This window comes from Dreissena polymorpha, chromosome 7, assembly GCF_020536995.1.
Source record: "Dreissena polymorpha isolate Duluth1 chromosome 7, UMN_Dpol_1.0, whole genome shotgun sequence".
NCBI lineage: Eukaryota > Metazoa > Mollusca > Bivalvia > Myida > Dreissenidae > Dreissena > Dreissena polymorpha.
In genome coordinates, this window is record NC_068361.1 from 64,109,016 (window position 1) to 64,134,447 (window position 25,432).

The 25,432-nt window shown below is 36.5% G+C and overlaps 2 protein-coding genes across 4 annotated transcripts in view; one reads left to right on the plus strand and one right to left on the minus strand.

Annotated features, from left to right (window-relative positions):
* The window catches only part of LOC127837895 (neurogenic locus notch homolog protein 1-like), a 76,083-nt gene extending 74,070 nt beyond the window's left edge, over positions 1-2,013 (plus strand). The window contains exon 35 of the mRNA XM_052365343.1: positions 70-2,013. Within this exon, the coding sequence (XP_052221303.1) occupies positions 70-115 (46 nt within the window). The 3' untranslated portion in view covers positions 116-2,013. The remainder of the gene's footprint in view (positions 1-69) is intronic.
* LOC127837897 (aromatic-L-amino-acid decarboxylase-like) lies at positions 966-24,121 on the minus strand. Of its 3 annotated transcripts, none has more exons than XM_052365346.1 (13): positions 23,984-24,121; positions 14,611-14,819; positions 13,963-14,076; positions 13,045-13,164; positions 12,238-12,372; positions 10,888-11,031; positions 10,416-10,482; positions 7,407-7,501; positions 6,642-6,709; positions 5,748-5,838; positions 4,592-4,690; positions 3,047-3,148; positions 966-2,515 (listed from the first exon to the last, which is right to left on the minus strand). In XM_052365346.1, the coding sequence occupies exons 2-13, from the start codon at positions 14,809-14,811 to the stop codon at positions 2,309-2,311; spliced, it is 1,443 nt and encodes a 480-aa protein (XP_052221306.1). In that variant the 5' UTR covers positions 14,812-14,819; positions 23,984-24,121; the 3' UTR covers positions 966-2,308. The 3 variants fall into 3 exon arrangements, with proteins under 3 accessions (XP_052221306.1, XP_052221307.1, XP_052221305.1); XM_052365347.1 differs by lacking the exon at positions 23,984-24,121 and adding an exon at positions 20,681-20,799; XM_052365345.1 differs by lacking the exon at positions 23,984-24,121 and adding an exon at positions 20,428-20,674.
* Between the last annotated feature and the right edge of the window lie 1,311 nt (positions 24,122-25,432).

Here is a 25,432-nt window from a genome sequence, read left to right on the forward strand (position 1 = left end):
TGCATTAAAACATGATTTCCCAGATCCAGACTTAAACAATAATAAAAACGCCAATGTCTTTATCTTCAGCGCCGACAACCCCGGTCGCCTGCACGGACGCGCTGCCAAACTGTAGAGAGTGCGACTCCGGGACCCTGTGCACGGACCACTCGTACGCCAAGTGGGTGCTGGAGCACTGTAAACATTACTGCAGGGTGCCCGGATGTATTTAGACGTTGATATGTGTGATTTTTGTTAAATTTAATAACATAAATACTATGCATTAAGATGCTACCACAAGTGTTGGGCTCATGGCCATGTCACAACCCAACATCCCCACCACTACTCTCCGCCTTTGTGAAACAAATTAAATAAAGGACATAAATTATCAACCACTTACATTATGCCATAATACAACATCTCTAATCATTATTACAAAAAACCTCGTCTCTTTCATGTGAAACAAATCATATACATGTACTTAACTATACAATTCGTTTGACAATGAAAACGCGTGTAACAAATCAATTATTACAAGCAGGTCGGCTACATTTGGACGCTTAACATATATTATTGTCTTTCTTTATTTTAAGAATCGTTTTTTTTTAAATATTGACAAATGGAGACATTTTACCAAAACAATTGTCTAGGGTTTCGGCTGCATTTAGTCATTACAAGAGAAACGCGCCTCATTTTGGTGAACACTTAGTTACCCAATACATATTCAAGATTTACTTAACATTTAGACATACAAATACTATGTAAAAAATGAAATATTGCGAGTGAGCCGGTTTGCATGTAGACGGTATCAGACTTTGGTGTGTCTTTGTTTTGCGCGAAAAATCTTGTTACCATAGTTTCTATAAATAATGACTGATTGAAACACTTATTACACGTGGAATACTGCAAGCCTAAAAGCTATATTCATACTCTTAAATACATGTACATGCACGAGTTGTGTTAGTGAATAACAACAATTATACATATTTACCAATTAAATATTTATTACACATAATTCCCATGGTTATTACAATAAATTCTGAACTATAACAGACACAAACTTATAAACATGTACTTGTAGCATCGTGTTTATTTGAAGTCTACATCCTCCAGTAAAAATATGGACCAAATAAATCACGTTTTATAAATTTAAAGAGACAGTATACGAAAATTACATATATCACAACATAACATACAAATCTAATATTTGCTAAACAGATGTGTACACAACTTTAAAAAGAAGTCACTTTCAACTTTTCTTTTTTTTAATTTGTCGGGTCGTAATTACGTTGCATGCTCACTTATTGGCACATTTTCTTCATCACCAGCTGAATAATTGCATGCATGATTATTTGTTATATATTAATTCAACGTAGTTTTGTTGTTTTCTCAACTCAGTCCGAAACAAGGGATGTTTTTGTAAGAAACACAATGCCCCCTACTGCGCCGCTTTGAAGCCATATCTTTGACCTTGAAGGATGACCTTGACCTTTCACCACTCAAAATGTTCAGCTTCTTGAGATACACATGCATGCCAAATATTAAGTTGCTATCTTCAATATTGCAAAAGTTATGGGCAATGTAAGTTTTCGGACGGACGCACTGACTGACAGGCAGACGGACGGACAGTTCAACTGCTATATGCCACATACCGGGGGCATACAAACAATACCACTAAAACTACATCACATGATTTAGCCGCGTTTTCAACCGTTTAGCACAGAAAATGGATATTTAAAACTGAACGTTATTGTACTGATGATTATTGGACAACAATTGCATAATTTATACATGTATATAAAGTAGTCACTAGCAACATATTCATTTTATGTATTATCGGTATAACAAATTTTCAAGTCAAATTTTATATAAATGAGCCATAAGGTATCACGAAGGTTTGTTTTAATCGCCAACAGAATATTGCTTACACTTATCCTGTATCGTGCAATCCCAATATTTAACAAGTTTACGATAAACGTATCATTATGTAGTTTCAAATCAATATTATTTATAAAGAGGATTTTTGTTGGAGTTCGCGGTCATAGAAAAAACTCTATGATCAATCGTGAATAAAAAGTGATATTCTACCAAATCCAACACATTTTCATTTTATTGTATGCATACAAATGATTATTTTGTATTTTTGTTGAAATAATGACCTCGTTACGTCATGAAAACGACGTCATTTCACAGTATAACAGTGAACAATATCGATAATTTTCACTGTCAATGGTCACTGTTTGATAAAGTAAATTGTCAGTTTTAATTCACTGATACTTCTCTATAAACATCCATGCATAAAATAAAGTTCTATATCAAAAGTATTGTTTTATTTTTTATCAGAATCCTTTAGTACGCTCTCCGTGAGTTCCCGAATGACGTCCCACGCGAACGATACGTCACTTTCAGTCGTTCGCGATGCACAGACGGCAAATCGCAGGAAGTATACGCCCCGGACCTCGGAAGGCACCATGTGAATGCGCCCGTCCGCGTTGATTGCTTTCAGAAGACGTTCATTGGTTGCGTTAGAAGCATTCTGAAATGAGGATTTTTTAATGAGCCTTTCTCTAAATAAGGGGCTTAATGCATGTGTGTAAAGTGTCGTCCCAGATGAGCCTGTGCAGTCCGCGAAGGCTAATCAGGGACGATACTTTCCACATAGATTGTATACTAATTTCAAAGAGACATTATTTTAAAGAAAGTTCCATAAAAGCTGAAAGTGTCGTCCCATGATTAGTCTGTGCGGACTACACAGGCTACTTTGGGACGACACTTTAGGCAAGTGCATTGAGCCCCGTTTTCCCATGGCGAGGCTAAAATACATATTGAAGCCTAAACTACGCGTCTGCACAACTAACCTTTGACAGCGTCTTATCACGTGACATAACAACAAACCCTTAGAAATGCTGGCTATTCCATTGGAAAGACATGCAAATCAACTATACTATGCGTTAAATACGATTTGTCGTTTTGACAAGATACTTGTATCGAGCCAAACGATAGACGTGTGTTGTGAGCGCAGCAGACGACAATTTTGCTGTGCGTTTCGCAAGAGATGCGCACACACCTTCAGCCGGAAACAGACGAGTCCCATGACGACCTTTCCCACGATCTCAAATCGGTCGTCTGCCACCACCATACCCTCGAACTGGTGTGCCAGTGTAACGTCCTGTATATACAAATCGTTTTGAAAACATAATCTCATTGTTGCGCATTGACTAAAAGAATCATTGTGTTCCCAACATAACAGCAGAATCATGGTGTTTTATACATTTTTTATGAAATATGTGGTCGCAACGAGGAACGTGCAAACTATGTGTGAAATTAACATATTTTGGCGCGTGCTCCATTAAATACCAATAAACGCTTGATAACATGTCATTATAATTGCGATGGATTGCACATACATCAAAGATACACTTTGTATCGATGAAACAAAGAAAATAGCCGCACTCTGTGTTTATACGTGCATTTGTTCTCCCGTCAGCCTGTACAATTTCCATAGATGCATTTAAAAACAGTTAATAACTTAGTAAACATTCACCATTATCATCATGAGGAATAGTTTTCCATCCCTGACTCAATTCTGTTTGTACAAATAAAAACTAATTATGTTTAGTTCCTTATAGGAGTAAAAGGGGGAAGTTCTGTCGCATAAACCGAAAGCAATTACTTCTGTATGAGTTGACAGTCGCAGCACAGTGTCAAATACGTGTGCGCGTTCAATGCAAGCATTTTGGCCATTTATACATTCAGCGAGTGTATACTTTTTTTGGTGTTACAACGCTTACTTTAATCCAAACATCGTATTAGTACACTGATTTTACAACACATTTCAAATATAGCAAAGTTTTCGTCGATCAAAATAAATTTAAATAATAGTTGAAAAAATAATTGACAACAAGGGACAAAATTGTCACAAAACCAGGTTTTCATTGTGAAAAAAAATCTGATAAAGGGAGAAAACTCAAACTGAACTTTTGAAATGACCAAAAAAAATTAACCCCCTTTGTAATTTTTTTTTTTTAAATCTATTTTTAGTCGTGGCGACCTTGACATTGGAGATATTGACGTGATTCTTTCGTGGGACACACCGTCCCATGATGGTGAACAAATGTGCCAAATGATTTTAAAATCTCACAATGAATGACATAGTTATGGCCAGGACAAGCTCATTTATGGCCATTTTTGACCTTTGAACTCAAAGTGTGACCTTGACCTTGGAGATATCGACGTAATTATTTCGCGCGACACACCGTCCAATGATGGTGAACAAATGTGCCAAATGATTTTAAAATCTGACGATGAACGACATAGTTATGGCTCGGACAAGCTCATTTATGGCCATTTTTGACCTTTGAACTCAAAGTGTGACCTTGACCTTGGAGATATCGACGTAATTATTTCGCGCGACACACCGTCCAATGATGGTGAACAAATGTGCCAAATGATTTTAAAATCTGACAATGAACGACATAGTTATGGCCCGGACAAGCTTATTCCGCCAGCCCGCCAGCCAGCCCGCCAGCCAGCCCGCCCGCATTCGCCAATCTAATAACCAGTTTTTTCCTTCGGAAAACCTGGTTAAAAACTCATTACCACAAAACTCTACCTTTCGGATGTAGTTTTGGAGTTCTTTCTGCCCGTATGTACGCAATACGAACCACAGTTTCAAGGACCTAAATCTTCGACCCAGAGGTATGTGCCAGTGCTGAAAACGATCAATATACAGTGCAAATACGAAAATGAGCTGCACTTTGGGAAAACGGAGCTTAATGCATTTGCGTAATGTGTCGGCTCATATTTGCCTGTTTAATCCGCAAAGGCTAATCTGGGACGACACTTTCCGCCTAAACTGGATTTTCGCTTAGAAGAGACTGTCTTTAAACGAACAAGACATGTGTCCAAAGGCCACAAATGTCCCAATATTTGACGTTTGTCTGAAAACTGCACTTATTTAAAAACAATGTTATATTTTGAATGTTAAGGTCACAGTGACATTGACCTTTGACCTAGTGACCTCAAACCATGTTTGATTGTAGATCTCAATGAGATGCATGCACATTTGAAGTTTAAAGATCATAGACCCAAGAATTTTCATTTTATGAGCAAGGTTCAAGTTTTGGGACAGACACATACATACAATGACTGAGAGTCAGACAGACAGACAGGCTAAAAACAATATACCCCCTGACCATTCGATCTGGGGGCATAAAAATACCATAGAAGCACATGCTAATCTGGGACGACACTGTACGCATAGGCATTAAGCCCGGTAAAGACTGAGGTTCACTAATGATAGGCATATGGTATGCACATGTATATAGGTGAAATATTGTTAGGCTACATGAAAGGTAAGACTGCATAGTGGTTGTTTAACTTCATTTAGACAAGTTTTAACTAATTAATTGAGCTCGATTGTGATCGATTATCGATAAATACCCCGGTACATTTTCGCGGATGACATTATTAAAGTAAATATCGAACTCACGTTTTCGTTTACTATTTTGTGCGTTTGTTGTTGTGGACGATAAAACTACACACTCGCGATCGTGTAAACCTGTGTCTCAAGTAAAGTGGGTCGGAACAAATTTTTATTGTTGGAAATCAGTAATGTTATTTCCCATATTCTGACATAATCAAACGGCAATCTGTCAAAGCTTAGTATCTAATGAATTATGAATGTGTCGGCATGTTTGAAAAAGCTAAATAGTATTAATACCAGAGGTATATACATTGGTTTACTGGCATGTAACCCGTTAACTTACTCGGTAGTCTGGCATCGCTCCCTGATTATCGTGTTTTAGGTAAAGAGGGTCAACGTTGAAGGCTTCCGTAAGCAGGTTACTGTCCTTTACCCTGTGCGAATTAAGAAACTTTTGTAAGTATTAGGCATGTTGAAGAAGAAAACTTTTTTTTTGTAATTCAAGCATATCAATTTCGACCATTCGACTATATATTTCATTCGACTACCAATCTAGTCAATACTTACCTCTACGGGTAAGTAAATTGAAAATAGCATTCACACACAACACACAACATCATGATTCCTGTCCACTTTCCTTTTTGACGATTGAGTTGTATAAAAAAAATATGGTCAAGTGGGACGATAGCTACTTATCAGGTAATCGACGTACTGTATTCCCTCGCTTCTCTTTGTGACATGAAATAGATCCGGCATGAGCAAAAAAATGCCTTTATAATAATAATACAATAATAAATTAACTCCAAATCGACGCATGCATTCATATTACGGCCATATTCATCAATATGGTTTCTCTGTTACCCTCATTGATCAGACTGGTTATTGCAGTCTTATTTCAACCGCATTTTAACCCATGTATGCCTAGTGGACTCTCGCATCCTTCAAATTGGATCAATTTATTTCCAAAATAAGGGATGCCTAGTATATTTATTTCCATATCTAGAATATTTCTTACAGAAATTCCTTAAAGCAAACAGCGCAGACCCTGATGAGACTCCGCATCACGCTGTTTGCAAAGGGCTTTTTTCTAGACGCTAGGCATAAATGGGTTAACATAAATTGCCATCGGCGGAACACAGAGCCGAGCAATCGTAATCACCCGATTGATGCATGCTAATGGTTTTGATTTAGTTATAATGTATCGCACACATTATACTAAAATTATTTACATACTTACCACATGGTAGAACAGTCGAAATTCACCTTAAGCCACTTGTGTGGGTTGAAATTAAACGACTCGGCAAGCTGGAAAAGATAAATTCAGATATCACTGTAAATATCCATGTACATGTAAATAATAAAAGCCATTCTTCGTCCTAATAGTCTCTCCATAAAACAAATGTGTTAATGTTCTTGTTTATTGTTAATAATTTCTGATTATTGTTTTTATTTTTAATTTAAAATATAGAATTATAATACGGTATAATGTATCAATGCCAATAATGTAATTTAAGTATTGTTCTGTTTTAAACAGAAGAATGCGAAGGATATTTGGTGACGAGAATGGCACTTGTTCACAAGGGAGAGTTACTGCTGAAGGAGGTAGGACATATACGTGAGCCCCGCTCTTGGAAAACGGGGCTTAATACACGTACGAAAAGTGTCCTCCCAAATTAGCCTGCGTAGTATGCACAGGCTAATCAGGGACAACACGTTCCGCCTTGACTGGGTTTTCGTATAGAATTAACTTCTTTTAACTAAAAATGCCTTAACAACAGTGCCGTCCCTGTGCTGACTTAACATGCTTATCTGGGACAACACTATACGCACATGCATTAAGCCCAGTTTTACCAGAACGCGACTTATTACAAGTATTAGGATGACTGCAACAAAACACCCCCCCCCCCCGCGTAGATGTTTGACCGGTTCCGAGCAGTCTCATCAAACACTGCTTACCGCTAGTAAGATTATCACTGTTTTTAGTTTTGGAACCAAACTTTACCTCAACACCGTCCAACAAGGGGCGGAACTCTGGGCATATAAAAGCGCTTCCGGCATAGGCAGCGTCGATGTGCATCCATATACTTTCCCCTTGACCTGGGGTCAACAATAAACATATTTAATGCTACATTACATGGAAAGCTTCAATTTCAGTTGCATTTGTTTAGTTCATATATTTCGGTTTTATTAGTCAAACTGAGGAGAAAGTGAAGTATACTTAAGAAATAATATTTTTCTATCATGGTTTGTTGTCGAATAACCCACAGTAAGGAGTATAGATGCGTAGGAATAAAATCACGAGTGCGAAGCACGAGTGATTTGATAACACGCATCTATACAACTTACTGTGGGTTATTCGACAACAAACCATCATATAACAAGAGTTCCGCGGTCGGAGATGACCGCATTGAAGCCGGATTTTTGATTTAAATGACAGGAAAGTACCTTTCGTGTTTTTGTCAATGCAATACTTAAATTACTGAAATATTGTTCAAAGGTCAAAATGAAATGTAAGTACTTTTCAAGGCATGAGCAAACCTTGTGTTATGTTTTGAATGCATGCATATACAGTGTGCTTGCAAACCTTTACGTCAAGTTTGAGATTCTAGGTCCAAGCATACCAAAGTTACAACAATTTTAACATTTTAACATTTAAGTTCACAGTGACCTTGACCTTCAAATGAATGACATTGAAATGAATGACCTTGAAATGACCAGTGGTCATCTAAGTGTGCTTGCAAACCTTTACGTCAAGTTTGAGATTCTAGGTCCAAGCATACCAAAGTTATAACAATTTTAACATTTTAACATTGAAGGTCACAGTGACCTTGACCTTCAAATGAATGACATTGAAATGAGCAGTGGTGATCTTCTAGTACTGGCCAACCTTTATGTCAAGTTTGAAGACTCTAGGTACAAGCATACCAAAGTTATAACATGGAATAAGAACTTTAACATTTTTACCTACCAAAGTTATAAGAACTTTAACATTTTTACATTCAAGGTCACAGTGACCTTGACCTTAGAATGAATGACCTTGAAATGACCAGTGGTCATCTAAGTGTGCTTGCAAACCTTCATGTCAAGTTTGAAGACTCTATGTCCAAGCATACCAAAGTTATAACAATTTTAACATTTTAACATTTAAGGTCACAGTGACCTTGACCTTCAAATGAATGACATTGAAATGACCAGTGGTCATCTTCTAGTACTGGCCAATCTTTATTTCAAGTTTGAAGACTCTAGGTACAAGCATACCAAAGTTATAACATGAAATAAGAACTTTAACATTTTTACATTCAAGGTCACAGTGACCTTGACCTTCAAATGAATGACCTTGAAATGTCCAGTGGTTACTTACTAGTTCTGGCCAACCTTCATGTCAAGTTTCAAGACTCTAGGTCCAAGCATACCAAAGTTATAACAACTTTAACATTTTTACATTCAAGGTCACAGTGACCTTGACCTTCAAATGAATGACCTTGAAATGTCCAGTGGTTACTTACTAGTTCTGGCCAACCTTCATGTCAAGTTTCAAGACTCTAGGTCCAAGCATACCAAAGTTATAACAACTTTAACATTTTTATATTGAAGGTCACAGTGACCTTCACCTTCAAATGAATGACCTTGAAATGACCAGTGGTCATCTGTTAATCCTGGCCAACCTTCATGTCAAGTTTGAAGACTCTAGGTCCAAGCATACCAAAGTTATACCATGAAATAAGAACTTTAACATTTTTACATTCAAGGTCACAGTGACCTTGACCTTCAAATGAATGACCTTGAAATGACCAGTGGTTACTAACTAGTTATGGCCAACCTTCATGTCAAGTTTCAAGACTCTAGGTCCAAGCATACCAAAGTTATAACAACTTTAACATTTTTTATATTGAAGGTCACAGTGACCTTGACCTTCAAATGAATGACCTTGAAATGACCAGTGGTCATCTGTTAATCCTGGCCAACCTTCATGTCAAGTTTGAAGACTCTAGGTCCAAGCATACCAAAGTTATACCATGAAATAAGAACTTTAACATTTTCGAGCACGCCGCCACCCCGCCCGCCCGCCCGCCCGCCCGCCCGCCCGCCCGACAACATCAATCTATAAGCCGAGATTTTTTCGAAAAAAATCCGGCTAAAAATATTATTTCGATTCTAACACGATTCTGATTGATTTGGTTCAAGCTTTAGGACGTGAACTATATTTTTCAATACCCCGCCCTTCTTAGTACTAAGTTCGCTATTTAGTGACGTCATTGAATTTTACAAACATATGACGTCATTTTCATTCATAAATATTTTGCAAATGACGTCACTTTCATTGAAAACAACAATCGAAGAAACTTAATGACGTCCGTGTATTGATGCTACTGAAAAACTGACATGCTATAAATGTTTTCTGAATTACGTTTCCTAACAAATAGCTTTCTTTGTAGGCGTGGTTATGCCACTTATCACCAAATATACAATTTGTTGTTTCATTACACTTGTATACATGCTACATTTATTACATTTCTTTTAGAGCGGGTTTTAGCTCGAGCATTTTACTGCAACATTTTCTTTATTTATTCGGAACTATTTTCGAAACATTAAGCTCCGCCCATAAGTTATTGCAGAATAACCCACGCTTGATTTCCTTCTTTGTCTATAGAAAATAAGTCGCGTGCCGTGTTAGAATTTAAAAGATTAAATGTTCTCACATGGGTAATAGATCCTACCTCTTGATTTCTTATTATGATGCTTATTGCAAATAGGCAACTGAATTAATTCAAAAAGAAAATGCTAGCCATATCTAGTGCGCATGCGCATTGTAAACGGAACGCCAAACCATACTTTTTGAAAGAACCCGTTAAAGGGACTGAACACAACTTAAGTTTTAATAGTAACAAAAAACTATAAGTGGAATACGATGCGTGTAACTACATATCGGTTCACAGGTAATATCCTGTTTATAATGTCGTGAACAGGTATTTAACTTTTGCGTTTGTAAGAAGTCTTTACCTATACTTACATAGAGTGCCAAGTTCTTTAACATTGTCGAAGGCGCAAGATGGCGTAGTTCCAAGCGTAGCGCACACCTGCGACGACATATTTGGAAGAAACACATGTATACGTCGTAAATATAAAATACGGAACAGAATACTGTGTCAGCCTGGTTATGAGTGCACACAAACCGAAAGCAAGTAAGGACGTTTATATTTTGTTTTACAATTATAAAACGAAATATGTTTTACAGATCACGCTAATTAACATAAAACTTTAACAAAGCTGACTTTTTAAAGCTTTCAAAGATCAAAACCAAAATGTAAAAGGTTACGATTTAAATACAAATAAATCATGTAGTTTTATGTATGAACCAAACTCTTACAGTAATGTACCGTAAGTGTTGAATCATCTGCATATAAGAATTGTTTACAGCTGATGTGGTTTACATATAAATGAAGAGCAAATGACCCTAAAAAAGTCTGCTATGATTCCCTTACAAATATAGGTATGAGCCCCTGTGCCCGATCCTTATTGATGGCGTCTCGTAGGGTCTGTCCCCTGAGGGAGCAGTCCGCGTCTGTAGGCAACTTCCTCATCCGTATGCTGGCGATCAGCCCCGCCCTCTCCACCGAGCTATGTGCCTGGAGCAGACCATGATCAGAGAATGGGATCATAGCACCGACATATGTGCCTGGAGCAGACCATGATCACAGAATGGGATCATAGCACCGACATATGTGCCTGGAGCAGACCATGATCAGGGAATGGGATCATAGCATCGAGCTTTGTGCCTGGAGCAGACCATGTTTACAGAATGGGATCATAGCACCATCTATGTGCCTGGAGAAGACCATGATCAGGGAATGGGATCATAGCACCGACCTATGTGCCTGGAGCAGACCATGATCACAGAATGGGATCATATCACCGAGCTATGTGCCTGGAGCAGAGCATGATCACAGAATGGGATTATAGCAACGAGCTATGTGCCTGGAGCCGACCATGATCACAGAATGGGATTATAGCAGTCATCCATGTTTACGAGTCTCGCTCTGGGAAAACGGGCTTTAATACATGTGCGTATAGTGTCGTCTCAGAGTTAGCCTGTGAAGTCCGTAAACGCCTATCAGGGACGACACTTTTCGCCTTGATTGTATTTTCTCTAAAAGGAGACTTCTTTTAAATGAAAAATAACATACAACCAGCAGACTGCACAGCCAAATCCGGCACGATACTTTAAGCACGTCTACTAAACCCCGTATTCCCAGATCAAGCTCCAATAAAATAAATGTGTTCTGCGGATCAAGTAAAGTGGAGCTGCGTTTGTCATGCCCCGCCTCATAAACCTGTAAACTATTCAAAATTAAATAGTTATCGTTTACTAACCTCTCTCATCCAATTATGAAATCATATCATAATCAACTATTATCGAATGAAGAAATGATACAGTTTTTAGTTCGCCTGTTAGCAAAGACGGCTTGAGATGGGCAGGAGCAGGGACTTCATTGCCCTCCCCCACCGCCACTGTAAAATTGATTGAAATTTGTATGTTTGTACTTGTACATGTATACTTATATGAGTTATTAATTCATTGAATTATAATAATACAGCAGTCCGCACAAGTAAATCAGAGACGACACATTTTGCCTGGTCTGGAAGTTTGCAAAGAAGACGACACTACATTTAAACAAAAATTTCCATAAACGCGGAAAGTGTCGTCCTTGATAAGCCTGTGTCCACTGAAAAGGCTAATCCGGGACGTCACTTATGGCACAGGTTCTTTCCAAGAACGTTACTCAATTATATTTTTAACGAACAATTAAAATATTCTCAAACAAAATTAGTACCTGGTCAGAGCAATATGCGACAAACTTTGACATAATCACGCCGTCGTCAACGTGCCCATTCGTCTGCTTGTAACGGAAGATTTCTCGCGCACGCGCAGAAAGAAGCGCCACCAGCGTTGCCTCGCTTGCGGTTCCCTGGAGATAATACCGACTACCAAAATAAATGAATGCATGTGCGAAAAGAGTCTCCCAAAATTAGACTGTGCAGTTGGTTAACAAGGCGAACACGATGGTTAAAAACAACAACAATACAAGTTTATGTCTCTTTTTTTCGAAAGTTATTATAGAAAGCAAGACAAAGATACACTGAAACGTATAGACCCTGACTACGTTCGTTTTACACTAATTGCATCTCTATGACGTCCATGGCTTACAACAAAATTAAGACAGTGTCAGTTTGTAGAAGTATGATTATCAACCACTTCCGTGGTCACAACTTACATGTTGTCATGTACGTCCATTGTTCGACGTCCGTCCAGATCTATCTTAATCTGCTTTATAAATGGCGCTATAGTATATATATATATATGACGTCACTAGTATGACGTCATTTCTCAGACATTTAACACCCTATAACTCGATCCCAATGTTTAGTCAGTCTTACACCACAGCCGATATATAGTCATTTATCGGTATGTCATCACTTGTGTAACATCATTCACTTAACAACATTCCTTATTTCAATGAAAAACGAGAGAAACATTTCATTTCATGACAAGTGAAAACATAAAAACCTAGATAATCACGACTTATTTCATCATTATGACGTAACTTGCTCACGGCATGACGTCATTAACGTAACGTTACCTGAATGACGCCACCCCCAGTTCCCCCTGAACACGCCAGGAAGCTCTCGGGCAGGTCCAGCATCTTTCCCAGCCAGTCTAGAACCACGACCTCTAGTTCTGTGCAAGCAGGGCTAGAAGCCTAAAACAGTATATATAGAACTGTATGTGGCATGTTTACTATTAGCCTGCATTTCCTTTTATAACGGTGTAAAGTTATATTCACAATATCATAAAACATGTACGTAAAATACTTCATAGAAGTTTGTTTTTACTTTCATGGTTGTTTTATTTCAGAAGAATAGTGTTTAATAATCTGCATGTACGTCCACGAACGAAGTTTGGATACTTTAACGGATGTCATTAACATAGAAAATAAAGAGCAAATAGCCCCAAAAAGATGCCTGTGAAAAACAATACACAAATATAAGTGTCCTTTTTAAATTGAGTTGAAGTTTCCTACATTTATGTTTTAGAGACTATTTGTAAGATATGACTCACACATTGCTTATGGGCTTTCATAGAAAGGGTGTGTTTAAAGTTTTCACAGTTATATGCAATGATCAACTAGATGACATGATTTCCATAAATCAAGACACAATGTCACATGTGCCTTTTAATTAGCTATTGAATAAACCTAAGCATCCACTAATAGCGAATAATATTGGAAATAAGATAGAACATTCTAATACTAAAGTTACTCTACCAATTAAGTTCCAGAAGTAAAGACCTTTTTTTTACAAAAGTTCGCCAATGAGGTCATTTCGTTTAAGAGCCTATCCAAAGGGTACATGGATCTCTGTTGGTGTAAAGCAAAAGTAAAAATCCAGCCACATTTCGATTTCAATCGAGCCGAGAATATCGTAATGAAAAGATCCCAGAATCGTCGACTTTTGTTACACTTGATATGTGTGGGCATATTGATTGTGATAGAACATACCCACGTGAATCCAATACAGCCAATGGCGTCCGAAAGAATATCAGCCACAATGGCCGGGTAGGAGTTGGCGGTCGGGAAGTAGGCGTGGAAGTGGGGCGAGTGCCAATGAGTGACCTGGCAATAAAGCGTTCATACGTTACACGTCGGAAAAATCAAACGACAAATTTATGCTTACCTGCGTTAAATGCATTATGGTGGTAAATTACGCTAATGTACTAGTACTCTTAAATGATGCGCACAATCCACTATTACTTCTGTACAGCTACATTCTTTACACAATATACACACGATAATGTAATATACATATATTTATTAAGGTAGTGGGTGCCTAATGGGTACTTTTCCAGAAATAAAATTTGTTATTATTTCCACATTGTAAATTGTATATCACAACAAAGCGCCCGTTTGCTTTAAAGCCATATGAAGACAAGCATTTTAACCGTCTGATGGTAGATATTTACGGCTGAAAAACAACAACAAGTCCATCTGGTCATTACAATATTTACAATGTCGGTAGAACAATCTTTCTTAGACAAACACACATTTACGAAATGAATGCCATACCAATATTTACTGGTTGGTAATTGGGGATATGGAAAGCTTACTATGAAATCTCACTTAAATAAAATAACATGTAGGTTCACTAACCCCTGGCATAATTACACGTTCAATGTCTTTGAAGATGTTTTCAAACGATTCGCCTTCCTCGGGCGCCTCTCCCGGTATGAGTTTCCGTAGGTAACCTGGTTCCACTTCCGGAAACACGCGTCGCTCGCGGATGTTCTCCAGATAGTCAGCCACATAGTCTATCATCTCCTTTCCGCGGCGGCGAAATTCTTCTGCATCCATGTCGGGTTCTGAAATTAAATTTTAACTAGAACTATCACTGAAGACGCTTTATACCCATACAGTTTGTTTTGTTACATGTTGAGCTGAAACACATAACTATGCCCTGCATAAGTGGGTAAATGGGCTTGAAATGCTTAAATTCAACATTACATATGTTTGACCCTGACTATGAATCGTTACCAGTGTGTTTTTATTCACAATCGGGTCCGGTAATCCGACCCATTCCAAATTGAAAAAAAGTTTATATTTTCCCCAAATTGGAGCTAAAAGTTCCCCTTTGAAGGTTTAAAAAACAACACTTTTCAGATCTCAATATTTTGTTAATATACCATCCATATAAGTTCAACCTTAGTAAATATAATATTGAAAACACTTGTATTCTCAATTTTGAAGCATTTTTTAGCAAAAGAACAACAATACTAATTTCACAATTTTAGTCAAAACGCCACAAAATTTCACAATCCAAAGGGACCCTGCCCCATTCCCAAAATGGTGTAAAAACACTGGTGACCTTGACCTTTGACGTATTTAACACTATACATTTTTTATTATGGCCTTAAATTGTGACATTGACAATTGACTGATTTTTAGCGACTCATCGTATCATTCTCTGGATTGCGAAATGTGAAGAAATATTAAAAACCCTACAAGGTTGTGAACAGTAATGAACCTCCGACAGACTCTTACATAGCCCCCTTTTGTTTGTGATCTTATTATATAAGAACCGGTGGGTACGACATATCGAACAACTTTTTTGTCAAATGCGTATGTTAATTTAACTTAATCTATCTGTTTTAATTAAATTGTGTCCAACTCGTTGGGGTTTTGGCAAGCCAAGGTTTTGCTTCGCCCGTTTTGATGCTGTTTACATAGATAGCATTGCCCCACGTTCGAAACCAGAGCTATAAATAGTGCGGTAATTTGATGTCAAAACTTCGTTGTAATGCATATTATTTAACCTATTTATTTTAGCTCGATAGCATCTAAAGCATAATGCTTATAGAAACGCTCCCTAAAGCCTAGTCCGTTTCCAGGGTAGAACCAGTACTTTTTATTTTTGCAGAGATCTTAAGAACGCTTCCACAGTGTGGATCGAAAACGCTTGACCTCCCGTTTAATATACGCATGCCCTACCCACTTAACCACGGCGTCATATTTATTGATTAGCCTTTAGAGCAGCTTATACGCAACGTACACCCAAGTGAAATTACACTCATTGAACGTTTGTGTGTACGTTCTTTTAGCTGCTGTATTAATATTTTGTGTTTTAATTAAAACATTGCCCAGGCTGTGGCGACAATTTACGCTCATGCATTAAACCCTGCGTTCCCAGAGAGAGACATATGTAGCATGTCTATCAGTAGTATCGGCCCTCTTATGTAGCATGTCTATCAGTAGTATCGGCCCTCTTATGTAGCATGTCTATCAGTAGTATCGGCCCTCTTATGTAGCATGTCTATCAGTAGTATCGGCCCTCTTATGTAGCATGTCTATCAGTAGTATCGGCCCTCTTATGTAGCATGTCTATCAGTAGTATCGGCCCTCTTATGTAGCATGTCTATCAGTAGTATCGGCCCTCTTATGTAGCATGTCTATCAGTAGTATCGGCTCTCTTAATGAATACATACGATTTTTGGAAGTGAACAAATACAAACCACGCATGTGTTATAAGTCAATCTGTAGTTACATGTTTATTCTTGGACATAACAGCGAAAACTGCATTTAAATCGGCATTGTTTTGACAAATACTGGCTAGACTTAGCTCCCTGTAGTAATATGTCTCACGTACAATGGTTCTCATAATATCGGCCCTTCTGATTGGCTGCTAAGATTTGTTACTATGCACATGTGTTTGTTCAAGAAATAGTATCTTAATGGGAAAACGAAACACTTGCTCATTTGGGTCTTAAATATTTTACATTTTATTGAAAAAAGCGGCATATAAAACATTTGATCAAGCTTCTGTTAATCCATAAACAAATAAACATAATTGTGTGTTACGTTATTTAAAAATCATAGCATCCCCCTGGAATAAAAATGACCTCCTTTTCAATGAAAACCGGAAATCATTAGATCGATCGTCGTAATAGTCATGGATAATCATTAAATACATTAAAACTTCTAAAAATTGAATAAAAACATTTATGTTCCAGCACTTCTTGACGGGTTTTCGTTAAAGTCACGATACAATGAAAATAAGGGATGTATACGTTCAGGGTTTTTTTCCACTTTTTGGGAAGATAGCCCATGGCTTTGGAATTGGGAATTTTATCGGCATTTTCATGAAATTGGGAACATTAATTCATTATCCTTTTTTTCCACACGAAAAGTCTACTAATTAGGGAAATACTAAATTTGATATAACACTTTATAATCATTAAAATTAAAAGAACAAAATCATAAAATACTTTGTTAGATGTAATTGAATTAAAATTGAGATAAAATACGCATAAGACACTTCTTTCTAAAAAAAAAAAAAAAAAAAATTTTTTTTTTTTTTTGGAAATTTGGAATTTTTTGCCACATTTTGGGAAAAAAAGTATACTTTTTTGGATTGGGAACATAGCCGAATTTCGGCTATAAAATCGGGTCAAAAAAACCCTTAAGTTTCTGACTGAATCGGATGCAATGTGTTAACTCGATATCGCACTAACTGGCCTTTATCCCGAGAGACATACACTTGGATACTTTTCTAACGCATCACTTAGTCATATCATTATAGCTCCCTTATTTTTGAACGGCTTGTGTTGAATTTTGGACCAAGAATTATTCAACACATTTCTGATAATTTCTGAAAATTTAATTGAAATTGAAAAACAACAAAATATAAAACTTAACAAATTAAAAACGTCATTTCAAAAGTCAAATTCGCAAACTCGTACAACGTTAAATAATAACAATGTGAAAAGTAAAACGCATAAACTTACATGTCTTAATAATTGACCGACTTGCAACATGCCGATTGAGCCGTTTCGCTCCTGAATATTCATACGAGCCATATTGTTTTTCTTTAATTAATGTTATGTTTTTCTTCTGTAAAAACTTATCTAGAATTATGAAATTAAAATTAAACTGGAATAACAATGAACATGTATATCGCCTTTTACTACACTTTGTGATTTTTCTAACGCAACACTTTTAAAACTTACATATCTCAGTAACGAGTAAATATTTTAATTTAAAATTGCACATGTGATCATTTGACTACAATATGTGCAAGCTAACGATACAATCATTCATTCGTGACGATCGGACGCTTTAGCAAGTGGGAAAGGTAGCCTGTAAAATGCAAAGTGCGCGATTGCGCTCCTGAATATTCATACGAGCTATATTGTTTTGTAAATTACTTTTATGTTTTCCTTGTGTAAGAACCCACTTTAAATAATTAAATTGAAATAAAACTAGAACTAAATCGCGTTTTACCATTTACACGTGCAACATATGGAACCACACCTCCCCCACATGCTAAAGCGTCCAATCGTCACGGATGAATGATTTTGTCGTGAGCTTGCATAGAAAGTAGTCAAATGATCGTATGTAAAATTTTAAATCAATATCTTTACTCGTAACTGAGATATTCAAGTTTGAAAAGTGATGCATTAGAAAAGTCCCAAAGTGTATGCACGAACAAAACCGAGCACGAATATAGGACATTTTCTATTCATGGAATTAATGCTAACAGAGTTCGTAAACATCAGGTGAGATTTAGACACCATGTGTTAATGTGAACGTTAACGAAGATATAAGATTGTTTATGTTTAGTTCATAAAGTTTCACTCATTCTGTCGAGCCTTCCTGACGGAAATTGTCGATGTATCACGATTAACAGTATCCCTCACAGGTGGTTAGCGTGTTGCTATGATATTAATTAGTGAACACATCATTTTGAATGATAAATAATCATATTATAAAGAAAAATCAACATTTCTGAAAAAAACATTCTCTATTAGATATATATATATAACAAGGTATTCAACTCAAAATCACCCGAAAACAGGGTGCATCGCTTTGAACAGTCATTACTTCATCAAGTGTGCAGCGATTTTCACGATCTCGGTCTTATTCAACACAGAAATTAATTTCCTTTCTGGAAATGTACATGTCTTGCAATATTTTTACAAATACTGTGTCAACTTTTAAAAAATAACACGATACACAACCCGCGTAACCCACTTGACATCGATCAGACAGGATCTAATACTGAAATATTCACGGAGCAAATGGCATTTTCCCTGCAAAGTTCACGGACCTCGATACCATAATTCAATAAAACGTTTGAAAAAACATTCTTACCGTGCTTGCCTTTACATTATTCATCAAAGGTAACCGTCCAGAGCCGTTTTAAACCTTTGTTTACATACATTTCAACTAACTGACATTATAAACACACGAGTGATTTCATTGGTCCAATGCGAAGGTGTGTCTTTACAACTGGAGATTTCATTCCTGAATCCTGTTTGTTGTCAAAAAATTACTACTGACGTTGACTTTTGTGGTCACGTGACAGTTTTTGTATATTCACTGTGAACGTTGTTAACGTTTATTCCAGGGTGATGCTTAGTTCTGGCTACCATAACTTTAAATGTCGCTTTTTATGATTTTTGACAGGCGCGACTTTATACCGGTATGTCAATACTATATAAAATGTACGCTGAAGTTTCTTTAACTAGGTGATGCTATGATTTTTATTACGGTACGTTACACACAGTTATGTTAAGTTTATTTATTGATTAATAGTAGCTTTATCAAATGTTTTATATGTCGCTAATTTTTTAATAAAATGTTAAAATATTTAAAGAACAACATGAGCAAAAGTTTTTGTTTTCCATTAAGTTACTTTTTTAGAACGATCACATGGGCATAGTAGTAACAAATCTTAGCAACCAATCAGAAGGGAAGATACAATGAGACAATTGTACAAGAAACAGATTACTTAAGGTTACAGTATACTAAATAACCGTTTCATGTAGTACTGTACTCTCTAAAAAAATATCATAGTTGATTCGAAGGCATGTTGTACACTTTTAACTAGTGTTCTGGCTTTATTGTTTGGAAAAAGTAGTAGGGCATGAATAGGTGCTCACTACTAAATCCCTAAAATATGATAAACTTTGAGACTAAAGGAAAACATTGCACTGAAAGAGGTTACATTCCACTATTAAACGGCCGGAAAAAAGTTGCAAAAACAGTTGATTTTGACTTTTGACAAATTCTTTCTTGGTTCGTACATGACATATCTTTTTTATTGCATGAATCGACTCCGCTTAGAATGGCCTTTAAGAAAAGGTATGGGTATGGGGGTCTCTATGTGCAAAATGTGGCATTTATTTTCGCTTAAAGATGTCGCTTTTACATTGACTAATATAGGGAAACTATTTAGTATATTGTGACCTTAAGGGAGCTAAGTCTAGCCAGTATTTTGTCAAAACATTGCCGATTCGGAGGCAGTTTTCGTTGTTAAGTCCAAGAATACACATTTAACTATAGATTGATATATAGCACATGCGTGTTTTTGTATTTGTTCTCTTCTAAAATTCGTATGTATTCATTAAGAGGGCCGATAAGTACTACGGATAGACGTGCCAACATTTAAACCTTCCAAATATAATCACCTACCTTGCTGCTAATTGTTCACAGCCAGATCGTAGTAACTTTTCCGTGCAAAAACAGGGAATCAGTTTAATTATACAATTATACACAACTCATACATGTTTATCAAGTGCACTTTTCGAGCCTCTATGATACGAATATGTTCGCTGTTATTGTTAAACTGCGTACTGTATATAAAGTAACAGGTTGTCACGTTGTGTTCCTAAACTAAATACTATAATACACGGGGTTGCAACACGTATTCGTTGTGTACACTGACCTGTGTAAAAGTAATCTAATAATGGTACAGCGTAAACACGGTAAAAATCTGAAGTTATCTATCATGTGTGAGCAACAATCCAGATAGCGTTTATTTATTTGTTGATTGTGTATCTGCTCGTTTATCGTATCATATAGGTTGGATTGCACTAACTTTTATTCCGATAGGCTCCCACTATAAAACTGTCAACATTCAAAGCTTTTTTCTTGCCTTTCATATACTAGTATATCAAATCAAATTTTGCAAACCTGAAGATGAAAATGTCTTGAAAGTATGCAATTAAAAAGATAAATTCTCGCCACTTTTAAGAAAATAAAATTTGTCCAAATATACCAACCTTATGAAAAACGAGTTCAGGCAGTAAGATTTCGACAAAAGAACAGTACTCAAAACACGAAATCCCAGATGGTCAACTTTTAACATAGTCCTCAATGAAACGCACCTAAACGTTATAGACACATAAAGGAAACAGTGAATAACCACAAAAGGCATGGGTATGATCGCAAAATGTTATTTTATAAATAAATAAAAGGAACTCTTTGGAAATATACACTACGGAGGGAAACAAAGTGATTGAGAAAAAATGCTTTCGTGAGGTAGGCTGCGCACTTCAGGTTATGATTTGAAAACCAATATTCAATTATTCATTTTTGTTGTTTACCTGTGTCAAACATAGAATTGTGAACAGTGTTCATGAAAATAATTTTCTGTATTGTCCCAAATGCTCTAACAGCAAGAAATATTATTTCGATGTATGTTTTTATTTGTTAAATACCGGTATCACTTTTTGCTTGTATAGGTCCCTGCTTTTTGCAACGCATAGGTCTACGCACAATGTTAAAACCTGTTTGCTTAACATAATGTAGCATAATTATGGCAAAATATCAAACCTTATGCAATGCTTCATTGATGAGAATCAATATTAATGTCTATGTTTGAGTAGTAATGAGTTATTTCCTTTTAAGGTTCTAACAGAAGACAGTTTGCAGACAAAACACGCTTGTACCAACCCGTTCTTAGTTTCTATGATATTTTTCCTAGAACCTAATCAGCATATAAACAATGAGTGAACTTACCATTCATCGATTATGCGGGCTTTAAACATGGTATTTTAAGAAATATTCCGCCCTCTCCACTCCAGTGCACTTATTTGAGACGTTTCTATTTTAGTGCTAAAACGTGCTTTTGGTGGGCAAATACAAATTTGTATTTTTTCTTCAATTATCTCACCCAGAGGTTTATGAAATACTGTTGAATCTGTTTTACGGAGTTAATGTACAAATGGAATAATGATGTTTTGTTTATTTCAATATACCCATAACACCATGTGTTTGAAAAAAAATCCGACACTCCGTCTGAAACTGTTAAAGTGGGTTTACAAACCTAACAAAAAAGACACACGTTCTCATAATTATCGATATTGCTCGATTAAAAAACAAAAAAATAAGTTAAAGTATATTTTACAAAATTATCGTCACATAAATTTGAATAATTGGATTTTCAAGGATAAGTCCAATATTAAATTAATAAGGTATAAATGAAAACTTGCTTTCAATCTTGTATAGCTATCATTTTGGTTTATACAAAATCGTCATTCCTCCGCGGATTTTTAAACATCAAATAAATACGCTACCTAATGGAGGTGTGTAAAGTGTCATATTATCGTATTAATAACGCTCATTGGGTCATTGTCTACCTGAAATGACCCACAAGTCACCCAGGGTGACTAGAAGCCGATTCTTGTCACCCTAGAGTGACTTCACGCCGATTCATGTCACTCTGTAGAGACATGAAGCCAATTCTAGTCACCCTGGATTGACTAGCGTCGGCTTGAAAAGAGTAGCGCATTGGGTCATTCTCGACCTGAACTGGCTTGAAGTCATCCGGGGGGTAACTAGAAGCCGATTCATGTCACCCTGGGGTGACTTCAAGCCGATTCATGTCACCCTGTGGTGACATGAAGCCGATTCTAGTCACCCGGGGGTGACTAGCGTCGGCTTGAAGTCATTCCAGGGTGACATGAATCGGCATCCAGTCACCCCCGGGCGACCTGTGGGCCATTTCACGTAACGCAGTGACCTTACCATTTATTTATAGTATGACACTTATTGGTAACAAATATTTCGTTATTCAGCCTGGTAACGTATTGTAAGCAATAGCGAGTGCGTCATGGTCAACTAAAGGGAGGGTCAATTAAAACATTTCATATACATGTAATGTATATGTGCCGCGCTCTGCTAAAAAGGGTTTAGTGCATGTGCGTTTTAAAGCAGTGATTTTTTTTGCTAAAAATTACCACCCATTTTCGGCTGCTTTCCAATCGCAAAAATCAACGTTTTTCCCAAAAAGCTGACCAAAATTTCCAAAAAAAGCCCATTTCCCAAAAAAAAATTTTTTTAAGAAAGAAGTCTCTTATGACTTATGATTTCTTATGAATTCTAGATCTCAACTTTTTATTTAAACATCCTGCAAAATATATAACTTTTATTTAGTCCTTTTTGTTGATAAATAATTCCCAAATTTGCCACTTTTATCAATTAAAACAATCTCAATTTGACCAGACTCCTTTTCCCAAAATGGCTAGAAAAACCCCTGTACATGCTCTTAAGAACAATTTTAATTCTGTTACTTATAATCATATTTAAAATGCTTATTTTTTCCCAATTTCATGGTTAATCGTGCTATTTTTTCCAATTTCATGGTTTATCGCGCTAATTTTCCCAATTCAAATGGAACAGGCTGTAACAAATAAAAAAAAAGATAACTGTAAAGTATCGTCCCAGATTAGGATGTGCAGTCTGCCTATGCTTATCAATCAGGGACGACACTTTCCGCGAACGAAAAATACAGTTAAGTTAAGCACACGCATTAAACCCCGTTTTCGCAGAGCGCGGCCCATATACAAGGGCTAGTATCACAGTTTAAGTTAATTATCTTAAACATTTTCTTTCTGATCTATACATGTTTTTTCTTCTTACTATTTTCTGTTTAGAAATAAAAGTGCTGACAGTTTCTTGTGTACATTTTAACGACGGACAGCTACTAGATTTCAAATAAACCAATTCGTTTTATGAAGTCACATTTTTATCACAATTTCACAAAGCTTTTGTAATTTTTAATATATACAGCAGAACAATTAAGCAAACCAGTCATAAAACATATAGTTTATGTGATATTCAATATGACTGTTGTTTGCAATAATAACATAAAAGACTAGCCTATTAAATTAAGTACAGTTTACAATACTTGTATATCATTCAGATATCAAATCATATATGTAGTAAAGAAGTAAAGAAATCTTACCTCGTTGATCAGATTTTCTACAGATGATAGTATTGCATAGGTCACTAGCTCGAATACAATTAATTTATCCAGAAACACAGTTGAATTAGACCAGTGTTATCACTGACTGACTATTGACGGCCGTCTTATCCACAGCCATACGTGTTTTCCACAACTTTATTTCTGTAAATCACTAAATCAACACTCAGGGTCTATTACTTTTACCGAACATGTGATGCATCCAATAAAAGCCAGTATTGGTTTTCTGCCGTCCTGCTGTATACAGAAAAAGGACCAAGTTCGATAATGCCATATTGGTGTGACATCGAAAATGCCACTTTGTAATAGTTGAATAAATATTGCCTTTCAACATATTGTCTCTGTTCTTCCCTAACTATCCTTGTGCATTACCAGTTGGCTATTGATTTTTGCTGACAGAGATCGATGTGATCTTGTTGGTAAACGATTCATGACTGCATTTTAAAGGCAGCTGTGCGGCGCTTTGAAAACTGAAGTTTAAGTTTTGTCATAAACTGAAAAAGGGGTCATAAAGATAAACTTAAAATGGGAACCCGTTTTACAAATTTTTAGTTGTTCGCTTGCGAACAACTAAGGTAAAGAACAAGTTTTGCAAGTCGGTCTTCCCTTAACTACGCTAAGAACGATAACCATCGTATCTACCTGTGCACAATGGTTAGCCTGTTTATACTTCACCACTCGTACACTGCAGAAAGTGAGTGTGTGTATGTAATTATAGTATTTAACAGTATGTGCGACGACATTGGCCAGTTTGTCATTGAAATTTGTACATATTGGCCGCGTTCAGGGAAAACGGGGCTTGATGCATTTCAAATAAGTGGTGTCCTGTGCACACTGATTAACCTGTGCAGTGCGCACAAGCTTATCAAGGACGACACTTTCTGATGTTATGATGTTTCTCGTTTAAAGAGAATCTCTGGTACTGGGATGACAATAATGCATATACATTAAGCCCTGCTTTTCCAAAATGAAGCTTAAATTATCTTTTCTATTAATAATTTGGAAAAAAGAGATAAAGTGATAATGACTCCAAAGTAACCTCGCTGACAAGTCAAATAAACAAAATAGCTTTTAAATCAAATAAACAACCAATAAGTTCTAAATGTTTACCGTGTGGCATTTTTAATAAACATCTAAAAGGGAACTTTTTACAGTTTTTCATTAAATGCTAAATATTGATAAATGTAAACATTGGATCTTAAAGCTCCATTAAAAAAAAAGAAACAAAAAAGTTACCCTCAACTGGGCTCGAACCACTGACTCATGGAATAAAAGTCTATCGTTTAGACCACTCGGCCAACCGTGCTCATACAATGAGAGTTGTATTTTATACTTTATATAAGCAATCCTCATAGTATGAACAAATATAGCGACAACAACAGAACTCTCTAAATTACTAAATCGTTTAATTTTGTCAATTTACCAAAACGT

Excerpts from the sequence above, each read along its gene's own strand:
- LOC127837897 (XM_052365346.1), bottom strand. The coding sequence starts at position 14,811 with ATGGATGCAGAAGAATTTCGCCGCCGCGGAAAGGAGATGATAGACTAT. Across the intron at positions 7,502-10,415 it reads TAAAGAACTTGGCACTCTAT|GTCAAGGGGAAAGTATATGG; the intron begins GTAAGTATAGGT and ends TGTTGACCCCAG. Across the intron at positions 6,710-7,406 it reads CCTTGTTGGACGGTGTTGAG|CTTGCCGAGTCGTTTAATTT; the intron begins GTAAAGTTTGGT and ends TATCTTTTCCAG.